The sequence below is a fragment of the Microcaecilia unicolor genome, chromosome 4 (assembly GCF_901765095.1).
Source record: "Microcaecilia unicolor chromosome 4, aMicUni1.1, whole genome shotgun sequence".
Taxonomy (NCBI): Eukaryota; Metazoa; Chordata; class Amphibia; order Gymnophiona; family Siphonopidae; genus Microcaecilia; species Microcaecilia unicolor.
Window position 1 is genome coordinate 92,121,921 of NC_044034.1, and position 21,863 is coordinate 92,143,783.

At 41.0% G+C, this 21,863-nt stretch overlaps 1 protein-coding gene across 3 annotated transcripts in view; it reads left to right on the forward strand.

The window, feature by feature from the left end:
- Positions 1-21,863, forward strand: part of RCBTB1 (RCC1 and BTB domain containing protein 1) — a 156,960-nt gene that overhangs the window by 117,780 nt on the left and 17,317 nt on the right. For all 3 annotated transcript variants that reach the window (XM_030200461.1, XM_030200460.1, XM_030200462.1), the window contains exons 9-11: positions 180-306; positions 5,005-5,156; positions 16,201-16,331. In XM_030200461.1, coding sequence (XP_030056321.1) covers positions 180-306; positions 5,005-5,156; positions 16,201-16,331 — 410 coding nt within the window. The remainder of the gene's footprint in view (positions 1-179; positions 307-5,004; positions 5,157-16,200; positions 16,332-21,863) is intronic.

Here is a 21,863-nt window from a genome sequence, read left to right on the forward strand (position 1 = left end):
CAGTGCTTAGACTACTAAGATGTAGTGATATATACATTTGTAAATAAACTAAATATTGTTACAGATGGACACAGTATTGAATTAATAGTACCAATATCAAGAGAGAAAAAGTGACAAGTTTGTGTGTGTGATTTTTTTTTCTTGTTGTTGGACTAATTATGCTTTCCTTTCCTCTACAGAGCATGAAGACTTTTTAACAGTTGCAGAGTCCCTGAAGAAAGAATTTGACAGTATAGAAACTGCAGACCTAAAGTTTCGAGTCGATGGAAAATATATCTATGTACATAAAGCTGTGTTAAAAATCAGGTAGTGTTCTCATGGTGATCTGCTTTGGCTGCCACCAGACAACGTGTGCAGTAGATCACAGGCTGTTTGGCCTCTGAGAAGAGTTGGCCAATGCCCAGCCTGGCTGCTGTCTTGTGTTTGTGCTAGTTTTTTGCCTAATGAATTGGATCTAAAGGAAAGTAGTTGTTTTTAATTTATCTGTGACTTATGCTCCATGAAGAGCTCTAAGGCAATAACCATCAATGGTGTACAATGATAAGCCAGATTATTCACAGCCATCTCAGCCCTAGTCTTCACTTGTGAGGTATATTTCCAAATTAGACACCTTTGTAATGAAGGCCTAGATTTATTTTAAATAACATTGGCAGCTGTGGTTTGCATTTCTTGGAGTAGAATAACTTGTTTTATAAGAATTGTATGTAGTATTGACTCGTTTAACACTGAGGCCCCTAATTACTAATGTTTAATGTGTGATAATGGCATTATTTGACATAAACCCATTGCATAAAATACTACTACTACTACTATTTAGCATTTCTATAGCGCTACAAGGCTTACGCAGAGCTGCACAAACATAGAAGAAAGACAGTCCCTGCTCAAAGAGCTTACATTCTAATAGACAAAAAATAAATAAAGTAATCAAATCAATTAATGTGAACGGGAAGGAAGAGAGGAGGGTAGGTGGAGGCGAGAGGTTACAAGTGGTTACGAGTCAAAAGCAATGTTAAAGAGGTGGGCTTTCAGTCTAGATTTAAAGGTGGCCAAGGATGGGGCAAGACGTAGGGGCTCAGGAAGTTTATTCCAGGCGTAGGGTGCAGCGAGACAGAAGGCGCGAAGTCTGGAGTTGGCAGTAGTGGAGAAGGGAACAGATAAGAAGGATTTATCCATGGAGCGGAGTGCACGGGAAGGGGTGTAGGGAAGGACGAGTGTGGAGAGATACTGGGGAGCAGCAGAGTGAGTACATTTATAGGTTAGTAGAAGAAGTTTGAACAGGATGCGAAAACGGATAGGGAGCCAGTGAAGGGTCTTGAGGAGAGGGGTAGTATGAGTAAAGTGACCCTGGCGGAAGACGAGACAGGCAGCAGAGTTTTGAACCAACTGGAGAGGTGAGAGGTGACTAAGTGGGAGGCCAGCAAGAAGCAGATTGCAGTAGTCTAAACGAGAGGTGACAAGGGTGTGGATGAGGGTTTTGGTAGAGTGCTCGGAAAGAAAGGGGCGGATTTTACGGACGTTGTAAAGAAAGAAATGACAGGTCTTAGCAATCTGCTGGATATGAGCAGAGAAGGAGAGAGAAGCACTGTGTGTGCCCAAATTCAGTCCTTGGCACATAGAAAAATCACCCAGTACAGCCACTTTTAAGTGGTACTGATGAGCATTTGGAAAATCTTCACTCTCATCCCTTTTTTTTTTTTTTTTTTAACTACTGTTTAGCATGTGATAATGGCCTTACTGCTCACTCTCTGCCACAAAGCAGTAAGGCCATTATCACATGCTAAACAGTAGTTAAAAAAAAAAAAAAAAAAAAAAAGGGATGAGAGTGAAGATTTTCCAAATGCTCATCAGTACCACTTAAAAGTGGCTGTACTGGGTGATTTTTCTATTTGCCAAGGACTGAATTTGGGCACACACAGTAATGAAGGCCAATTTTTTTAGCTAATAAGGCAAACATTGCTTTATTACAAGAGAAATAATCTTGAGTCTTCTCAGAGGGTAATGCATCAGTGTCTCGTATTTGGGTTCTTTTTACCATATGCACAATTCACTTTGCCCTTACGATCATCCGTTGATACTTTTATTTGTGCTCTAGTGTCAGGTAGTACTGTCTGCAAATTGTTGTTGGCAGAAAAGGTTAATTCTTATTTTTGTAAAATTAGGTGCAAAATGAGCATGGGTTATACATCATAAGGTTAACGCTACATAATTTTCTTTGTCTTGTGTGTAATCAGCATTTCACAGAGTATCTGGCCAGGCTAGCTCAGTTACAACTGTGTATTGAGTGTGTACTGTACCATAAAAAGAAGCTTATCAGAACACCAAAAATAAGTTAAAGTAGTGGTGCTGAGATAACATATCAAAAAACTGTCTAAAACGAATGTGGATTTGTCATCTCTGTGGTACCTTTATATATGTATATATATTGGTGATTGCTCATCATGAACAACATTTAAGATGTGTCATAAGTGACAAACCCCAGTGGAGCCTGTTTTGATGTTCTATGCCTTTACTAAGCTGCCTCTTCCCAGCTGGTTCCTGTCACTTTGGTCCTGAACATTTTTCCTTAGTAAATCATAATTGTAATACTATTTGATCATCCCTGTCCCCAGCAGATCCTTTCTCACAACAGCACACCTAACCTCCATCACCAATAAAAAGGGTTGGGGGAAATGTGCTACAGGAATTCCCTGATATGGCAGACTGGCCCCACTCAGTGCGACCCAGGATGCACCATGCGAGGCAGGGTACGTCATTTTGGAAATCATGGCCCAGAGGCAGGAGCAAGTGGGTATCGCGCTCCTGCTTCATTTGGGGTCTGGGGAGGGCTTAGAACGGGGGTCAGGGGGTGGGCAAGGTGCCACTAAAAACCAGGGCTATTTATTTATTTTAAAATTAGGGTTATGCGGGGAGAGAAGGATGGAACTAGACACTAGAGTAGTGGTTTTCTCAGGAGAAGGTCAGTCATATCTGGGATGCCACAGGGGAAACTTGGATATATCTATGTCTATATAATCTCTCATAGAGGGGAAAGGGGTTGTGGGAGAGAACCAGGTTGGGCCATTTTGGGGGATGGGATGGTGCTGGAGTGGAGCAGAGGGGAAGGAGATAGGTGCCAGTGCAGACTGCCGGGGCTCTACACCAGCCTCAGATCTGATGATAGGTTTCTGGCATCGATCTCCAGTGATAGACATCAGCTATTCCACAGCATGCAGGGCTGTGTGCTGATCAGCTCTTTAGTATGCATTTTAATATGTTATGTTGTGATGTCTACTGCAGGAGTAAACCTCAGCACAGAAACCCTTTTAGCATACAGCGGCTATTAGTGAGCAGATAAACTGTATGTAGCCCATAGTAGCTTTCTGCATTGACCTCCAGGTGTTAGACTGAGCTCTGCTCACTCTTCTTTCCTCTCCATTGAAATTAAGTGGTACACTGTCATTGAAGTAGAGCCAGTGGGTGGGAAGACTTCAGATGCACTCTTATGCTTGCATCCATACCCTTCCTACATCTTACATCAGGGTTGTCTCTCCAACACTGGTATGGGTCTTGAAAGTGTTAATGGTGCAGGGTGTGTAGGGGCTGTGATGTATACACATGCAACCCACTGCAAAAGACCCTTTTTTTTTTTCCTTTACATGTATTATAGATATGTATATGATACCTAGGATATATCCAAACAAAGAAAAAACTCTCACACATTTTGTTAGCACAAACTTCCTTTCTCTTAAAAATTTACAATGTCAAAAGAACAAGGCTGCTTTCAGATGTCACAGTGACAGAAACTAGCACAAGCAATCAATGTAAACTTCTTCAAGGGGATTTATTTTACATCAAGTAGCCGATGTTCAAAGCGATTTAGCCAGCCACTGACCAGTTAAATTGCTTGGTCGGGGCTAATTTTTAGCAGAACTTAACCAGTTGAAATTCACGGTTAGTGCTTATCTCAAAGTCGGCTATGTTGGGGGGGGCATTCCGAGGGCCAAGTCAGCACTTGGCCACTTAAGTGCTGATTTTCAGCCATTAAATGGGCCAGGTTTAGCGCATAAATGGGACTGCATAAAAGTCTGTACCATCTTCATGCGCTAACTCATGGCCACTTAAGTGCTGAATATCAACCTAAGTGGCTATCTGTTAGCCAGCTCAATAACCAGATATTCAAAGCTGAAGCTTGAATAGGGCTTGGTATTGAATATCCGGAAATAGGTCAGTTGGTGGTGAGCAAAATGCTCGCTGCCACTGGCTGAATATCAGGCCCATAGTCTCTTAAATCATAGGAAAAAAAATCATTCTCAGAGGTAAAGTGAAATCTGGCTCAATCTTGCAGCCCAAGAAAGTCTAATCCTTGTCTTTTTACATAGTTGTGACCACAAAAGCCTCAGGCCCATTGCTAATGATATTGGTAGCTTCTAACATAAACTGGTTGTCAGACATTTTATATAATATGTATATCCAAAAATGAAGAATGACAGGCAGGATATATCATGTTGACACCCATGTTTGAAAGCGTGTTGCTTGAGTGCTGTGGTTTATTTTTCTTTTCTCTAACAATGTTTTTTTTTCTTAACTGATATCTGACTTGCAGTTCTTTAGGATATTTTGTGTGATACATAGAAAGGGAGTACTAATCCATTTATAAGATTAGCAAATGTTTAAAGCCATAAGCCCATGTTTTCCCCATTGGACAGCAGACTCGAACGTGAACACAGTGCTAGGACTTAAGTAAATATGGACTTAGCTGCATTCTGTGCATCAAATGCTTGTATTTAGAATGCCTCAATTCATGTTTCTTCAGCTGCTTTATCCAGGACACATCTTCAGATAAATTTTTTTAAAGTTTTAGGCAGTTACGGATTAGATAGTGAGGTGAAGAGAGGTAGTGCTAAACTGTATAGCCATAAGGCTGTTTGGCTACAAACTTTCAAACAATCATAGTAATTTTCATGCGCTTTGCCTATATGTTGTCCCTGTTACAGGTGACATGTTTTCCTTGTTCTCGTGTTCTAGGTGTGAACACTTCCGCACTATGTTCCAGTCTTACTGGAATGAGGACATGAAGGAGGTGATTGAGATCGACCAATTTTCTTACCCAGTGTATCGTGCCTTCCTAGAGTACCTATACACAGATAACGTTGATTTACCACCTGAGGATGCTATAGGTATGTTGTGTTAAAAAAAAATAAAAAATATGATTTTGCATTATTTCTGTAATTCAAAATTTCAGCTAGATTTATGCCTTGTATTATCTAAATTGATTTATTATTTTTAGAAAAATACCACACACAGATCTGTGCTGCTCACTAATAATGATACTCTCAAAAAAACAAAAACAAGCAGGATCGTAGTGTCTACGAGGGGAAAAGTCTCAACTGTTACGGCAACAATTCAATGCTATTAGTTGCACGTTCAAAAGAAGTCATCATCGACTTAAAAAACCTCCGTGTAACTTTTTTTTTATATATATTTTGTTTCTAATTATTAAATTTGTTCTTGCTTAATTGCAAATTATTATCATAGTCTTTCAGGTCAACGTTTCTATGCACGAATACACTTATCTTTCGACTTTTATACTCCAGCTTGCTTGATGATTCCAACGGTCCCGTTTCGGTAATCTTCCTCATGGAACCATATAGCAAGACATCTGTTATTAGCTAATGCTGGAGCAAAAAAAAAAAAAACACACATTATATTGTGCATCTATATCGTGTGTTGAAAAAAACAAACAAAATCTAGACACCATGTCCTCATGCTGTTACCTTCGTGCTGGAGAATTCGTAAACTGACATCAGCACTACTGGATCTGGTAGAATGTAAACTAATTACCCAATCCAAGGTTGACATGCCAATACTGACGCGTACTAGTCAACTGCCTCCTCAATCAGCTGACGGATACATCAGCTGAAACATCTAACGATCGCAGTGCCATCTACCCGTAAGGAAATAATGAACTGATAGATTGATTGGAGATAATCTCATCACAGGCTTACTGATCGAAAGAGTAATTCCTAGCAGAAGCACATAGCACAGACTTAAATTGATAAGTGAAACATCTAGCTGTAACACCATCGTCCAATCAGGAAATGGAAGTTAGAATGGAGGTCATCCCATCACAGGCCTGCTGAACGTGAAAGTTATTCTTGCTATAGATGCCATCATGCATCAAAGAAAAACTGCCCAGTGTATGGTTGAATTTAAACCGTGCGGTTCCATCGTGTTCTGGTTGTAATAGCCTTTTACTGCAGTCTCCACCGTGGATGTGTTCATTGATGTGATCAGTCACCCAACATTTAAACTCGTTAAAACTGTGGTTCAAGGCTCTGCAGTGAGCCACTAATGATGCTCCCAATTTCAGTGACGTAATGCATGACTTACGTTCACTCAATCTGTGGTTTAAACATCTGTCAGTCTTGCCCACATACAATTTACCACACGGGCATTGTAGAACATAAATCACATGATCTGTCTTGCAGGTAGTAACATGCCTCAATTTATATGTCTTGCCGTCCACAGGATTGCAGTAGCTATTGCATTCCATCATGATGTTACAAAAACTGCATGCTCCACAAACACTGTGCTCCATCCACAGCTGTGGCTCTAGATACTATGTCAGCGGGACATAACAATTCTTTCAAATTACGTTCTCTTGAAAAGGCTATTTGAAGGTCAGAATCTTTAAATACTTCATGCACTTGAATATCCCAATTCCTGCGGATGATGTTCGCCACTTCTTCCCCACCCTGCTGGTATCTAACCACAAATGTTTCTTTGCGATCTCTGTTGTCATGATGAGACCCGGAAGTATTTGACAATAAAATAGATCTATTGTTATACCTAGCTCTGGTGTATGATCTCTTTAACATCGTGATTGGGTACCCACGTTGGTGCAGAGAATGAGCCAAACCTTTGGCTTGTTTGAACTCCTCCACATCAGAGCATATCCTCCTGTAACGCAGATATTGGGAAAATGGAAGACTTTTTAATGACTGGGGGTGACAGCTATCATATTGCAAAATGGTATTTTTGTCTGTTGATTTCTTGAAAACAGTCATATGAAACACACCCATTCTGAGCTCTATATTCACATCCAAAAAGTGGGAGTTGGGATATTCTCCGCAGGAATTGGGATATTTTTCAAGCACATGATGGAGCACACAGTGTTTGTGGAGCATGCAGTTTTTGTAACATCATGATGGAATGCAATAGCTACTGCAATTCTGTGGACAGCAAGACATATAAATTGGGGCATGTTACTAACTGCAAGACAGATCATGTCATATATGTTCTACAATGCCCGTGTGGTAAATTGTATGTGGGCAAGACTGACAGACGTTTAAACCGCAGATTATTTCCTTACGGGTGGATGGCACTGCGATAATTAGATGTCAGTATCAGCTGATGTATCCGTCAGCTGATTGAGGAGGCAGTTGACTAGTATGCATCAGTATTAGCGTGTCAACCTCGGATTGGGTAATTAGTTGTTTTTTAAATTCTACCAGATCCAGTAGTGCTGATGTCAGTTTACAAATTCTCCAGCATGAAGGTAACAGCATGAGGACATGGTGTCTAGATTTTGTTTGTTTTTTTCAAACAGGTTTTTAACACGTTTTTTCAACACACGATATAGATGCACAATATAATGTGTTTTCTTTTTTTTCGCTCCAGCATTAGCTAATAACAGATGTCTTGCTGTATGGTTCCCTGAGGAAGATTACCGAAATGGGACCGTTGGAATCATCAAGCAAGCTGGAGTATAAAAGTCGAAAGATGTGTATTCGTGCATAGAGACGTTGATCTGAAAGACTATGATAATAATTTGCGATTAAGCAAGAACAAATTTAATAATTAGAAACAAAATATATATAAAAAAAGTTACACGGGGGCTTTTTAAGTCAATGATGACTTCTTTTGTATGTGCAACTAATAGCATTGAATTGTTGCCATAACAGTTGAGACTTTTCCCCTCGTAGACACTACGATACTGCTTGTTTTTGTTGGATGTCCATCTTGTTTCAATAATATGGGTCTCCCCGCCCCTTCAAGGGACGTCCTGCGAGGATGTCCTCAGAAAAACATGTGCGTCCCTTTCGATTATGCTCCTCCACATCAGGCATGGACGTTACTAAAAAAATGCCATCCTGGAAGCCCAGACCAGTGCATTCTATGTATTTGCAAATTTGGAAAGAAGAGAAAACAGCCAGCATGGTTAAAAGGTGAAGTAAAAGAGGCTATTACAGCCAAAAGTTTGTCCTTCAAAGAATGGAAAAAGGATCCAAATGAAGAAAATAAGAAGCAACATAAGCGCTGGCAGGTCAGATGCAAAGCATTAATAAAGAAGGCTTTGAATATGAAGAGAAACTTGCCATAGAGGTTAAAACACACATTAACAACTTTTTCAGGTACATCAGAAGCAGAAAACCTGCAAGGAAATCCATGGGACCGTTAGATCACGAAGGAGCAAAAGGGGTGCTCAGGGAGGACAAGGCCATAGCAGAGAAACTGAATGAATTCTTCGCTTTGGTCTTTATGGAAGAAGATATAAGCGATCTGCCTGTACCGGAAATGGTTTTCAAGGGTGATGATGCGGAGGAACTGAAAGAAATTTCAGTGAACCTGGAAGATGTACTGAGCCAAAATGATAAAGAGCAGTATATCACCTGGTCTGGATGGCATACATCCAAGGGTGCTCAAAGAACTCAAGCATGAAATTGCTGATCTGCTGTTAGTAATATGTAACCTGTGGTTAAAATAGTCTGTAGTACCTGAAGATTGGAGGGTGGCCAATATGACGCCGATTTTTAAAAAAGGTTCTGGTGTGATCCCAGAAATTACAGACTGGTAAGCCAGATGCCAGTGCTGGGTAAAATAGTGGAAACTATTATAAAGAATAAAAATACGAAACATGTAGACAAACATGATTTAATGGGACAGAGTCAGCATGGGTTCAGCCAAGGGAAGTCTTGCTTCACCAATTTGATTCATTTCTTTGACGGTGTGGATAAAGGTGAGCCTGTTGATTATATCTATTATATCTAGATTTTTCAGAAAGCTTTTGATAAAGTTCCTCTCGAGAGACTCCTGAGAAAATTAGTCATGGGATAGGAGGCAGTGTTCTAGGTGGATTAGGAATGGACAGAAAACAGAGGGTAGGGTTAAATAGTCATTTCTCTCAATGGAGGAGGGTGAACAGTGAAGTGCCGCAAGGATCAGTACAGGGACCTGTGCTATTTAACATATTTATAAATGATATGGGAATCGGAACAACGAGTGAGGTGATTAAATTTCATCTGCCATTTAGATAGTAACATAGTAGATGACGGCAGAAAAAGACCTGCACGGTCCATCCAGTCTGCCCAACAAGATAAATTCACATGTGCTACTTTTTGTGTATACCTTACCTTGATTTGTACCTGTCCTTTTCCGGGCACATACCGTATAAGTCTGCCCAGCACTATCCCCGCCTCCCAACCACCAGTCCTGCCTCCCACCACCGGCTCTGGCACAGACTGTATAAGTCTGCCCAGCACCATCTCCGCCTCCTGCCACCGGCTCTGCCACCCAATCTCGGCTAAGCTCCTTAGGATCCATTCCTTCTGAACAGGATTCCTTTATGTTTATCCCACGCATGTTTGAATTCCGTTACCGTTTTCGTTTCCACCACCTCCCGCGGGAGAGCATTCCAAGCATCCACTACTCTCTCCGTGAAAAAATACTTCCTGACATTTTTCTTGAGTCTGCCCCACTTCAATCTCATTTCATGTCCTCTCGTTCTACTGCCTTCGCATCTCCGGAAAAGGTTCGTTTGCAGATTAATACCTTTCAAATATTTGAACGTCTGTATCATATTGCCCCTGTTTCTCCTTTCCTCCAGAGTATACATGTTCAGGTCCGCAAGTCTCTCCTCATACATCTTGTAACGCAAATCCCATACCATTCTCGTAGCTTTTCTTTGCACCACTTCAATTCTTTTTACATCCTTAACAAGGTACAGCCTCCAAAACTGAACACAATACTCCAGGTGGGGCCTCACCAATGACTTATACAGGGGCATCAACACCCCCTTTCTTCTGCTGGTCACACCTCTCTCTATACAGCCTAACAACCTTCTAGCTACGGCCACCGCCTTGTCACACTGTTTCGTCGCCTTCAAATCCTCAGATACTATCACCCCAAGATCCCTCTCCCCAGCCATACCTATCAGACTCTCCCCACCTAACACATACGTCTCCAGTGGATTTCTACTCCCTAAGTGCATCACTCTGCGTTTCTTCGCATTGAATTTTAATTGCCAAACCTTAGACCATTCTTCTAGCTTCCGTAGGTCCTTTTTCATGTTTTCCACTCCCTCCGGGGTGTCCACTCTGTTACACATCTTAGTATCATCCGCAAATAGGCAAACTTTACCTTCTAACCCTTCGGCAATGTCACTCACAAATATATTGAACAGAATTGGCCCCAGCACCGATCCTTGAGGCACTCCACTACTCACCTTTCCCTCCTCTGAGTGAATTCCATTCACCACCACCCTCTGGCGTCTGTCCGTCAACCAGTTCCTAATACAGTTCACCACTTCGGGTCCTATCTTCAGCCCATCCAGTTTATTTCAGAGCCTCCTGTGGGGAACCGTGTCAAAAGCTTTGCTGAAATCTAAGTAGATTACGTCCATAGCTCGTCCCTGATTCAATTCTCCTGTCACCCAATCAAAGATGCCCAGTCTTACAATTTCCTAAGGTCTTCCTGCAAGATTTCACAGTTCACACGTGTTTTAACAACCTTGAATAGTTTTGAGTCATCTCCAAATTTAATGTGGACAAATGCAAGGTGATGCACATTGGAAAGAATAATCCGAGTCATAGTTACCTGATGCTAGGGTCCACCTTGGGGTTCAGCACTCAAGAAAAAGATCTAGGTGTTGTAGTAGATAATACACTGAAATCTTCTGCTCAGTGTGTGGCGGTGGCCAAAAAAGCAAATAGGATGCTAGGAATTATTAGGAAAGGGATGGTGAATAGGACCAAAAATACTGTAGTGCCTCTGTATTGCTCCATGATGCGACCGCACCTTGAGTATTGTGTCCAGTTCTGGTCGCTGTGTCTCATGAAAGATATAGCTGAATTAGTGGTGTAGAATGAGAAGAAGTAAATAGATTTTTTTTTACTCATTCCAAAAGTACAAAGACTAGGGGACACTCAAGGAAGTTATATGGAAATACTTTTAAAACGGGAGGAAATATTTTTTTCACTCAACGAATAGAAGTTCTGGAACTCTTTGCTGGAGGATGTGGTAACAGCGGTTAGCGTATCTGGGCTTTAAAAAGTTTGAACAAGTTCCTGGAGAAAAAGTCCATAGTCCGCTATTGAGACAGACATGGGCAAGCAGCTGCTTGCACTGGGATTTGTAGCATGAAATGTTGCCACGATTTGGGTTTCTGCCAAGTACTTGTGACTTGGCTTCTCCACTATTGGAAATAGAATACTGCACTAGATGTACTATTGATCTGACCCAGTATGGCTACTTTTATGTTCTTATGTTGTTTCTGGCTTTCTAATGCATGGATTCTTAATTTGTTTTACAGAGGAAGGAGTCTATCAGAACAGTACCTTTTTGTATTCCTAAACTGGTGTCCCCTTTCCATTTGAATGAGCCTCTTGTACTTTCTTTATTTTGTAGGGAAGATCATGTCCTGTTCGCAAACTTAGACGTCACCAATGAATTTTAGGAAGTCTGACAGATTTATTCCACGATGATATAGATCTATATGACTCACAATTTACCAGGTCCTTCCCTGGCTTTAAAAGAATTGAAATCCCTGCCTACCTCATAAATGGAGGTAGTGTGTCCCCCTCCTCCCCCACTACCTGAACCAGTAAACAGTCCAACTCCCTTGCAAATATTTTATAAAACTTCCCAGCAAACCCATCTAACCTAGGTGCTTTCCTGCTCTTCAGCTGTTCAATAGCCCATTCCACCTCCAAAAGTGAAAAGCATGTAGTTGAATCCTTAATTCTGCTGGTATCCTTAGGAGAGTAATACCTGCTAAATAATTATCAATGAACGTTGCATTAACCACTCCCTCGTTGCTATACAACTGCTGATAGAAATTCAACAACTGATCTCAGATTTCATTTTCTGTGTAAAGTATTCTCCCCCCCCCCCCCCCCCCCCACACACACTTTATATTTTTTGAATAGCATGGGCCAGCTGCTGATCCTGCAAGTACTAGGAAAATGTCTTCCCAGAATGATTCCCAAACTCAAAATATCGCTGCCTCAATCTACTTCTCTGATAATCTGCTTCATCAACCTGAAATCGTTGGAGATCACAAAGGACCCTTCTAAACTCCTTAAGAAGTCTCTGGGTCGGGCATCGCTTATGCCGGCCCTCCAACCTCACCAAATGTGCTCTCAGTTCTAGCCTACATTGTTTCTGCCCCCACTTAATAAAAATACCTTCAGGGCATCCCACAAAATACCATCTGCCATTTCCCCTGTAAGTATACTTGAATGGTGAACTTTACCTCGTCAAGGATCACAGGATCCCATAGTAAACTTTCATTTAATCTCCAGAAGGATCGGGTATGGTCTTCTCAAATTTTTATACATTGGGAATTTACTATCTACAAAGGCTTAAAAAAAAAAAAAGGCTTGGTAAGATTGAAGGTCACCACAAAAAAGAAAGACTAACAATGCTATGGATCTATACAGTAACAGCTGTGGATACCACTGTATCGAACGTGAGCCACCTGACTGAAGACCAAACATTTAGGGCAACTATCTAGAGTGTCGCCATGAGTCGACACCAACTCAGTGACACCTCATCACCACCCTGGGTAGCTGTGTATGAATGCTCATGACACTAACTGAACTGGAGTAGAAGAGTTGCTTAGTGGTTAGATAAGCAGTTTTTGAACCAGAGAAGTAAGGGTTCAAATCTTGCTGCTGCTACTGACTCTGTGACCATTGGTTATTTGAGGTGAATAGTATTGGGTGAGAGGAATGACGAATAGATTAGGCATGAAAGTTGAGTTGTTTAGAGGTTATATAATGTTATCTTACTGGTAATATCTATTTTATTGGTGTGAGGGTATTGCTGTAATTTTATGTACTTGATTTTATTGTAACGTGCTTTGGACTTGCTGGTAGGTATGAAATCAAACTTTGGTAAACTGTATAATTAATATAAAATCCAAAATAAAGGAGTAAGAACTACCAGGCTTTTACTGCCACCTTGCCATTTTCTTCTCCACTTCACAAAAGAACCAAAGTAGAAGCAACCAATTGACAGACTCAGTAAGGTGACATTTTGCTGTTAGTTTTCAGTGCCATGAACATCAAGCTACGCCCACTGGTAATGGCATCACACTCAACTCTATAAATTTAAAGTACTTTTGCTGGCACATGCTGAAGGAGCGCACATAAGGAGCAGGTCATGCTCCTTTGTGCACTCCATCATGTGCCTCCTGACTGCGCACAATATTTCAATATCAGTTTCTAAATCTTTTTTTAACTTTGATAATTTTTTTTGGCTATTACCCACTGTGGTAGCCTTTTACAATATCCCGATAATATACAGAAGAAGGCTGCGATTAAGCCAAATATACATCCTCAGGCTGTGCCTGGGACTGAAGCCTCGGATGACATCATCCAGAGAGCCCAAGCAACAGCAGTGCTGGCCCAGGCAGCTTCATCGAACGTTAATGGAAAATAAAAGCTAAGAAAAAGGACAAAAACCAACTGAGACTGCCGCCCTCCCGAACCTGCCGCGCTCACCGAACGCCCTCCCAAACCACCCCTGACACAACAGACAAGATAAGGGGGAAAAAAAACATGAAAGCGACAGAAGCAACTTAACTCCTGCTGCCATGACACAGGCGCCTGACAGGCAGCTCCGAACAGAAAAAGAAAAAGATGATTTGAATCCTACTCCGAAGCCTCTGATGCGCCCCCCCCCCCCCCCCCAGCACATCAACCCCCTCGCCACCCGCAGCTGCCACTGGTAACGCTGTCCGGCCGCTCCTGCTGCTTCTCTTGTTGAGCAGCAGCGGCCGTTACAAAAAGAAAAAAAAAACAACTTTTTTTTTAACCAGCCCAAATCATTCACAAATGCCCGAGTCTGAAAACGCAGTCTCTGCAGCCGCTCCTCCTCTCGCCTCCACGTCACTGCCCCTGGAGTAAGACCCCAGAGGAGCGCAGCAACGTGAGAGGAGGAGTGGCTGCAGAGACTGCGTTTTAAGACTCGGGCATTTGCGAATGATTTGGGCTGGGTTTAAAAACATTTATCACTTTTTTTCCTTTTTGTAGCGGCCACTACTGCTCAACAGGAGAAGCAGCAGCGACCGGACAGCGTTACCACTGACAGCTGCGGGTGGCGAGGGGGTTTGATGGGGAGGGGAGGGTCGCTGGACATGGGTGGCTGCAGGGGGGACAGGAGGGTTGCTGGACATGGACAGGAGGGGGCGCAGTGGGGAGGGGGTCCTGAGACCAGAGAGGTGGGGGTGGGGAGGGGGCCCCGCGAGAGGGGAGGGGTGGGGGCTCACACTCACTCACTGTCTCTCACATTCACTCTCTCTGTCACACTCCCTGTCTTACACTTATCTCTCTGTCACACACACACAGACACTGTCTCTCACACAAACACACACACACACTCTCTCTCTCTCTCTCTGACACACACACTCCATCTCTCACACACACTCTCTCTCAAACATACACACTCCGAGGAAAACCTTGCTAGCGCCCATTTCATTTGTGTCAGAAACTACTACTACTACTATTTAGCATTTCTATAGCGCTACAAGGCGTACGCAGCGCTGCACAAACATAGAAGAAAGACAGTCCCTGCTCAAAGAGCTTACAATCTAATAGACAAAAAATAAATAAAGTAAGCAAATCAAATCAATTAATGTGAACGGGAAGGAAGAGAGGAGGGTAGGTGGAGGCGAGTGGTTACAAGTGGTTACGAGTCAAAAGCAAAGTTTTCTTGTCCAGAATGCATTAATCTAATTTGTGCTGCTCAACATCTTTCTGGAAGAAAAACCCCCCCACAAAGTTTTGCTCTTAAAAAATGGTAGATTTTGCCAAGCGCAGCATGAAGGATTGCGGGAACCTTTTTTCATAAATGGGGAAATTACGCAAAAATAATTTGGTACGAGGTGTACTGATAAGTTACCTAAAAATGGGGGGGGGGGGGCGGGGGGATTTATAAAGTCTGTTAAGGTCCACGTGCCTTTCAGGTTTTTGTTACTGTAGTTGCAGGTTTGTTCCAATTGGTATGTGCTATAATTTTTTGTTTGCAGCTGCAGTTCGGTGGCTCGCTTCATGAATTGATAAGGATTACGGTGGGGGTGGGGGTGGGGGAAGAACAGGGGCTTTCCTTTGAAGTGGAGAGGAATGCCTTTTTTACTAGTACCATATATTTCTCAACAAACTTTGAGATCATTTCAACAAAATTTGTAATACCTTCATCTCAGGAAATCTCTCTAGATTCTACATGAGAAAGTTTCTTCAGTGTAGTGGCCTCAACCATTTGGAATTATTTACTCCAGTGGTTTCTAAACATGGTCCTGGAGGCACCCCAGCCAGTCAGGTTTTTAGGATACCCAGAATGAATATTCATCAGAGAGATTTGCATGCATTGCCTCCACAGCATGCAAATCTATCTCATGAATATTCATTGTGGATATATTGAAAATCTGAGTGACTGGGGTGCCTCCATGACAAGGTTTGGGAACCACTGATTAACTCAGTTATTTCCAATTAGAATCTTTGTTTTAAGAAGATCAATTGAAAGCTTTTTTAATATCAAGATGCTTTCGGAAATCAATTACAATAGAAGGGACCAGGTGGGATGTGTGGTGGAGCTGGTGCATTGACCTCGAATGATACCTATAATCTATTTTAATTTGTTTTTATATTACTATTTTAATTTATTTTGTTTAATACAATAGTGTTGTAATTTTTGTTTTATCTTTTTCGTTATTATTTTGTATTGTATGATTGTAAATCACTGTGATGTTACTCCAAACTGCGGTATATCAAGTAAAAACTAAACTAAAACTAAACAACTTTGCATGATAAAGTCAAATGGGTGTGTGTGTGCTGATTTTTTTTCATGTGGCTGAAACTTGTCTTTGTAGCATGCGTGCATAATGTAGGCTGTATAGTCCTTGTAAAGATGTCTTACTACTGTATGTTCTTCTTATGCTAGGGCTTTTGGATTTGGCTACATCTTACTGTGAAAACAGACTGAAAAAGCTGTGTCAGCACATCATCAAGCGAGGAATCACTGTGGACAATGCTTTCTCCTTGTTGTCTGCTGCGGTCAGATATGATGCAGAGGTAACACCTCAGATTGTATAGTCACCAAATAAAAAAAATCACCTGGAAGTGTGAGGAGGCTAACTACAAAAGGAATTATCTTGAACTAATAATGAACATTCATTCCTTTTGCTGTTGACCAAGATCTGCTTCTTTGATAAGCAGTGATTTAGTTTCATATACTTAGATGAGCACAAGTTGGTTGACAACTGTCCCATTTCTAGCCTTTCTGAAACAAATATTGGGTGTTAATGTTGAAAACAATATGAATGTACTGACTTTAAGAGGGGGGAAAGGATGTGATGGGACAGCAGATTGGAGTGCGTGCTGTCTGCTGAAGGGGAAGGATGGGGCTGTCGGCTCTGCACAGTGGAGGTCGGCTCTGCTGAGAGGTGGGTCAAGGAGTGCTTCAGCCTCTGAGGGGCATCACCTCCTTCTCTTGAACAGTTTCAGGTCTTGTTTTAGGCAGAGTACCATCATGGAAGGGTGAGGAAAGAATGAGAGATGTAAAAATGGGTGCTGTTTTGGTATAACAATTCAAAATTGCTCTGTATATGCATATAAAATGATTAACATGCTCAAGATGAGGGAAATGTTTGTCTAGATAATTATAAAACTAGCATTCTACTCAGGTTACTTACACTATTCAAGGTTAAGTATAGGGTAAGATATCTTTCAGCTAAACAATAGCAAACAAGAATGTAAGGGAGTCAATATCATCTCCTTGGTTAATCGGTATCTTTTAATATTTTCTAAATTTGTGCATTCTGTAATATCTGAAGTATTCTCATTTTCTTCATGTGAGAAACTTTTGATTATGCTTGTTGAAGGCAGCAGTATCTGAGAAGAGAAACAAAGCCACTATCATGCACATGTATCCATCCACCTGCACCAGTAAGTCAGCATAGTGGGTCAACAAAGCTGCGTATTTCTGGGTGAAGAGGAACATAATAGTATTTGTCATTTGCTAGTGTTTCTTAAAAAAAACCACCTGTATTTTAGGAAAAAGTAAAACAAGAACAGACTTGGAGTACTCAGTATAAATTGGAGATGTATCCTCTTTTTGGACCTCCTAAATGACAGAAAAAAAATCCTTCATACAAATGTTACTGTACAAGGAATGGCTAAGTGGGTCAGGCAACAATGAAGCATTGTTCACGTTTCTGAAGACTTCTTTTAAATTCCCAACTCTTTTTTTTTTTTTTTTTTTTTAATGCATAGTGCACATGTGACATAGATCAAGGTAAGGTTTACACCTTCATAACTTAGTATAAAAATAGCATAAACGTTCTTGGCACACACATGTAGTTTAGCCAGAGGAACAATCTGTGTTGTAGCCTGATTAGGATAGTGCATGAAAGCTACAGGCTCCTATGCTAGACTATAAATGGTAACAACCATTGCTTATTAAAACCAACATTTTCTTGTGGCAAACCATCATGTGTGTCTGCCCATCTTGAGACATTAAGCCATTAAGGGTGCTCTTCTACTGTGGTGTCAGAACACTGCTGTCTCCTGAAGGGGGCCTCACATTCCTATAATAAAGATGTTCCTGAGATGTGGTATGATAACACTCTAAGAGGCTGATGTGATAAGTGTGCTGTAAATCTGAATTTATTTTTAGCATAGAACAGAAAAGAAGCATAGTGCACAGTCAAAATTGTGTGCTTAAACCCAAAGTAAGAAAATGGAAGTAATCAACTTTTCAGTTAATTTTACTTCCATTTTGACTAAAGTCTCTAAACCCAAAGTAAAACATTAAAAAAATTTTAAAGTGTGTTGAAAATGTAAGTAAAGTCAACTTTTCAGTTAACTTTACTTCCATTTTGACTAAAGCCTCTTAATTACTATCTTCTACCTCCTGACCATTGAATTGGGGGGTGCTCTGTTCCCATCCTGAATGACCTGGAACCTACTATGTTACAAGGTAGGAACACTAACTGAGGACCACATCTACACCAACAGTGATCCTGTAAACTCCCACACATATTTTAAAATAATCCCCACCCATTTACTAGTGGGGGAGGGTGGGTTGGTAAGGCAGTGCACTGGTTGGTGGGCTAAGAGGGCAGTGCAGGATGAGTAGGGGGTTGGGTAAATGATTGGGGAGGGTAGGATATATTTTGGGGAGTGGATTAGTGGATGGGGATAGGTGAAGAGGTAGGAGGATAGATGTGAGGGTTCTAGATTTTGGCTGCCTGTGTATCAAGGGTCCTTGAATCAGGAGCCAGGTATCTTAGGGTCAGTGGGTCCCAAACTAGAAATCCCTTCAAGGGAATCCAAGTCTTTCGGTGGTTGATTTATTTTAAACTTCCAGCTGATTTCCAATCAGTCAATTGGAAGTTAACATTTGATTTTCTTGCATTCCCAGGCCTGTAGCACAGTATAGATATTTTGTGTGTCCCAAACCCTGCCTGTAGCAGAAGTTTGTGTTTATATTTGCACACACAAAAACTTAAGGATTAAGGATAGTACAGTTTGACCCCATGTTTAAAATGCATTTATCTCACTTGCTGACTTCATTTAGATTTTGCTAGTGGGAGGATTATGCCCATAAAGACACGGTGACCTTGGATTACTTGATGATATACCACTTGGGACCTTGGCAAAACTACCCAGTTGTCTAGCAACATGAATTCTGTTCCAGCCACTAAATATAAAACTCACCAACCAAAATATTTGGTTATAAACAAAATAATTTTTCAAACAGGAGGCTTCTTTACAGGAACAAACTGTGTTCTAAAAATTGAAGCTTTTTAAATTTTTGAATTATTTTTACAGTTTTAAATACAGAACAGTTTTGTACATTTGTAACTTTTCATGTTCATGAAGTTTGTGGACAAGGTGTTACTTGAAGAATTAGTTGAATCGTGCACTGCCATCAACTTGCAGCTACAAAGTGCTTCCCACGGATATCGACTACAACGGAAACTCAATGTAACACCATAAAAAAAGTCGAAGAAACTTTTTTATAAAAATGTCTGCTTACATTTTATAGTAGCAGCATTTTCTGTGCCCTGCAGGGTTAATGAACTTGGCTTTCTCCTCATGCTCTATGAGATGTGGAGGAGTGGTCTAATGGTTAGTTCAACGGGCTTTGATATCGGCAACCTGGGTTTGATTCCCACTGCAGCTCCTTGTGACCTTGGGCAAGTCACTTAACCCTCCTTTGCCCCAGGTACAAAAAAAACAACTTAGATTGTGAGCCCTCTAGGGACAGAGAAAGTACCTGCATATAATGTGTACAGCACTGTGTATGTCTAGTAGCACTATAGAAATGATTAGTAGTAGTAGTGGATGGTTGCTTTATATTATCTAAGTCTAAGCATGACAGAGCCTTGAACTGAAAATGCCACTTCTGCTTTTGACTCCTAGAAGGCAAATAGTCGTATAGCCTTGTTTGCCCTCCTTTTATCAGCAACCAGGAAAGGGAGTGGCTGAAAAGAGGAAGTTCAACACTCCAGACTTCCAGCTCGTCACCTTCTGTAGTTTAAAATATGACAGTTGGTAAGATCTGTAAGTCCTTCTTGTTAAAACCACTGCTACTGTTTTTTTTACTGCTAGGATGCCTTGCATCTTCTACATTTGATATTCCACATTGTTCCTTAAATAAGATGCACATTAAATTCTCTCCCATACTTTAACTTCAAAAATGTCTAAATACTATGAGACTTGAAATTCAACAGTATTTACAAGAATAATTGATAGTTGTACTCTTACCTTGAGGCACAGGTTCTTCTACAGTAGAAGACATGGGCCAATTTAGCTGCTGCTATGTTTTATTTTTTTTTGTACTGGGGATTCATATTGTTTATGTTCTTTGGATTTAGACATTTGTGTTCTATGTGTAAATCAAATAGAAACCTGAATCTTGTGCTAACAACCATGAAAATACTTGAAGGCAAAATAGGAGAAACTAATTAAATAGGTTTGTAAAGGTTGTGCAAGTTATTCTTTGGCACTACCTGGCATGACATCCTTGTCCTTGTAAGGAAATGTCTCATGCAGGAGCACAATTGATCAGCTTTCTCAGAGATAACTGGTCAGCTAAAAAGTCTAGTGCAGGGGTTTTCAACCCATTCCTTGGGGCACACTCAGCCAGTCAGTGTTTTCGGGATATTCTCATTAAATTCAGTGATAATCCTGACAACACAGAACGGGCTGGGTGTGCCCCGAGGACTGGGTTGAAAACTGGTCTGGTGATAGAAGTGGTATTATCTTTCCTTATGTATCTCACACCACTAAAGAGGGGTATATTACAATATCAGCTCTCCTGTTACAAATAAGTAGTTCCCAGAACCAGTCCTTGAGGATCCCAAACAGGTTGTTTCTGCAGTTAATATTCATAAATATTACATTGCATACTGTCAGTTTCAGAATCAGGTTAACTAAAGCCCCCCAAAATGCCTGGTTTATAGGATATATCTTCAATAGAAAACTTTCGCCATCGGTTGTTGATCCTTTATATCGAAAAGAGAAATTCTGTAAGATAAATTTAGAGTTTATCATCATCACGTAGCTTTACTTCCATTAAAATCAATAAACTAAATTGATATCGCTTCAGAATCATATAGCTAATAGCTTTCAAATTAACTGAAAAATATCCAGCAGGAAAAGGAGATTGGAGTCGGATATGAATCCATGTTTTGCCCCAGGCTATATCAAAGGATTGTCTTTACTTGATCTCATCCCGATAGTCTCTTCTACCTCAAGCTCAGTCCTATCTTTGTGTGAAGCCCACTTCATCCATCTTTCTTACTTTTTAAAAATTATGTATATATATATTTTTTTTTGTTTGTTTGTTTACTATAGTTCACTGTCATCTAAAGTGCTTTTGTTTTGTTTTGTTTTTTTCTCCTCTTCCTTGCTGATTTTGATTCCTGGCTTTCCTTCTTTGGCCTATACTCTTTCTTCTATTCTTAGTGAACTTCCAGTTTCCACATTGATTCTTCTTTGTCTCAGAGTTTCTTGATTTAAGCTTCTCATCTGACCTCTGCTGATCCTGCTCACCAGCATGTTCACTACTTTGACTTAGTCCTTTCTTCCATCTGTTCTGTCAGGTTTTCCATCTCTGGTCTTCCCCTCTCTGACCATCATCTGATAACCACCTTCCTCTGCAGTTTTGTCCAGTTGTCTCCAACACTAGGCTATTGATCCTTGCTTCTTTCCTTCACAACCTTCAGTCTTTTTGATGAGGCAGTTCCTTCTTATAACACTGGCAATAAAGGCTCCCGCACTAACCCAGGCATTACCCAGGCACTAACCCAGTGATTACTACCGGGTACACCCTGGCAGTACAAAAATAAATATATTTTTGAAGCGCCGGATATGATGGCGTGCTAGGGGTGGGAGTACCGCTGCGCTGCTGTGGGTAGCCCAACAGTACTTCCTGTTTAGCAAGTGACAAGCCTGTGTTGGGCTTACCGCTGCTTAATAAATGGGGCTCTAAACCCTGAAAATAGCCCTTCCCTATTGGCATCTGATGACATCCATCAGCTAATATTGCAGCCAGATGATGTCATCAGAGTGTGTCACTGGTGTTCCTTTCCAGGG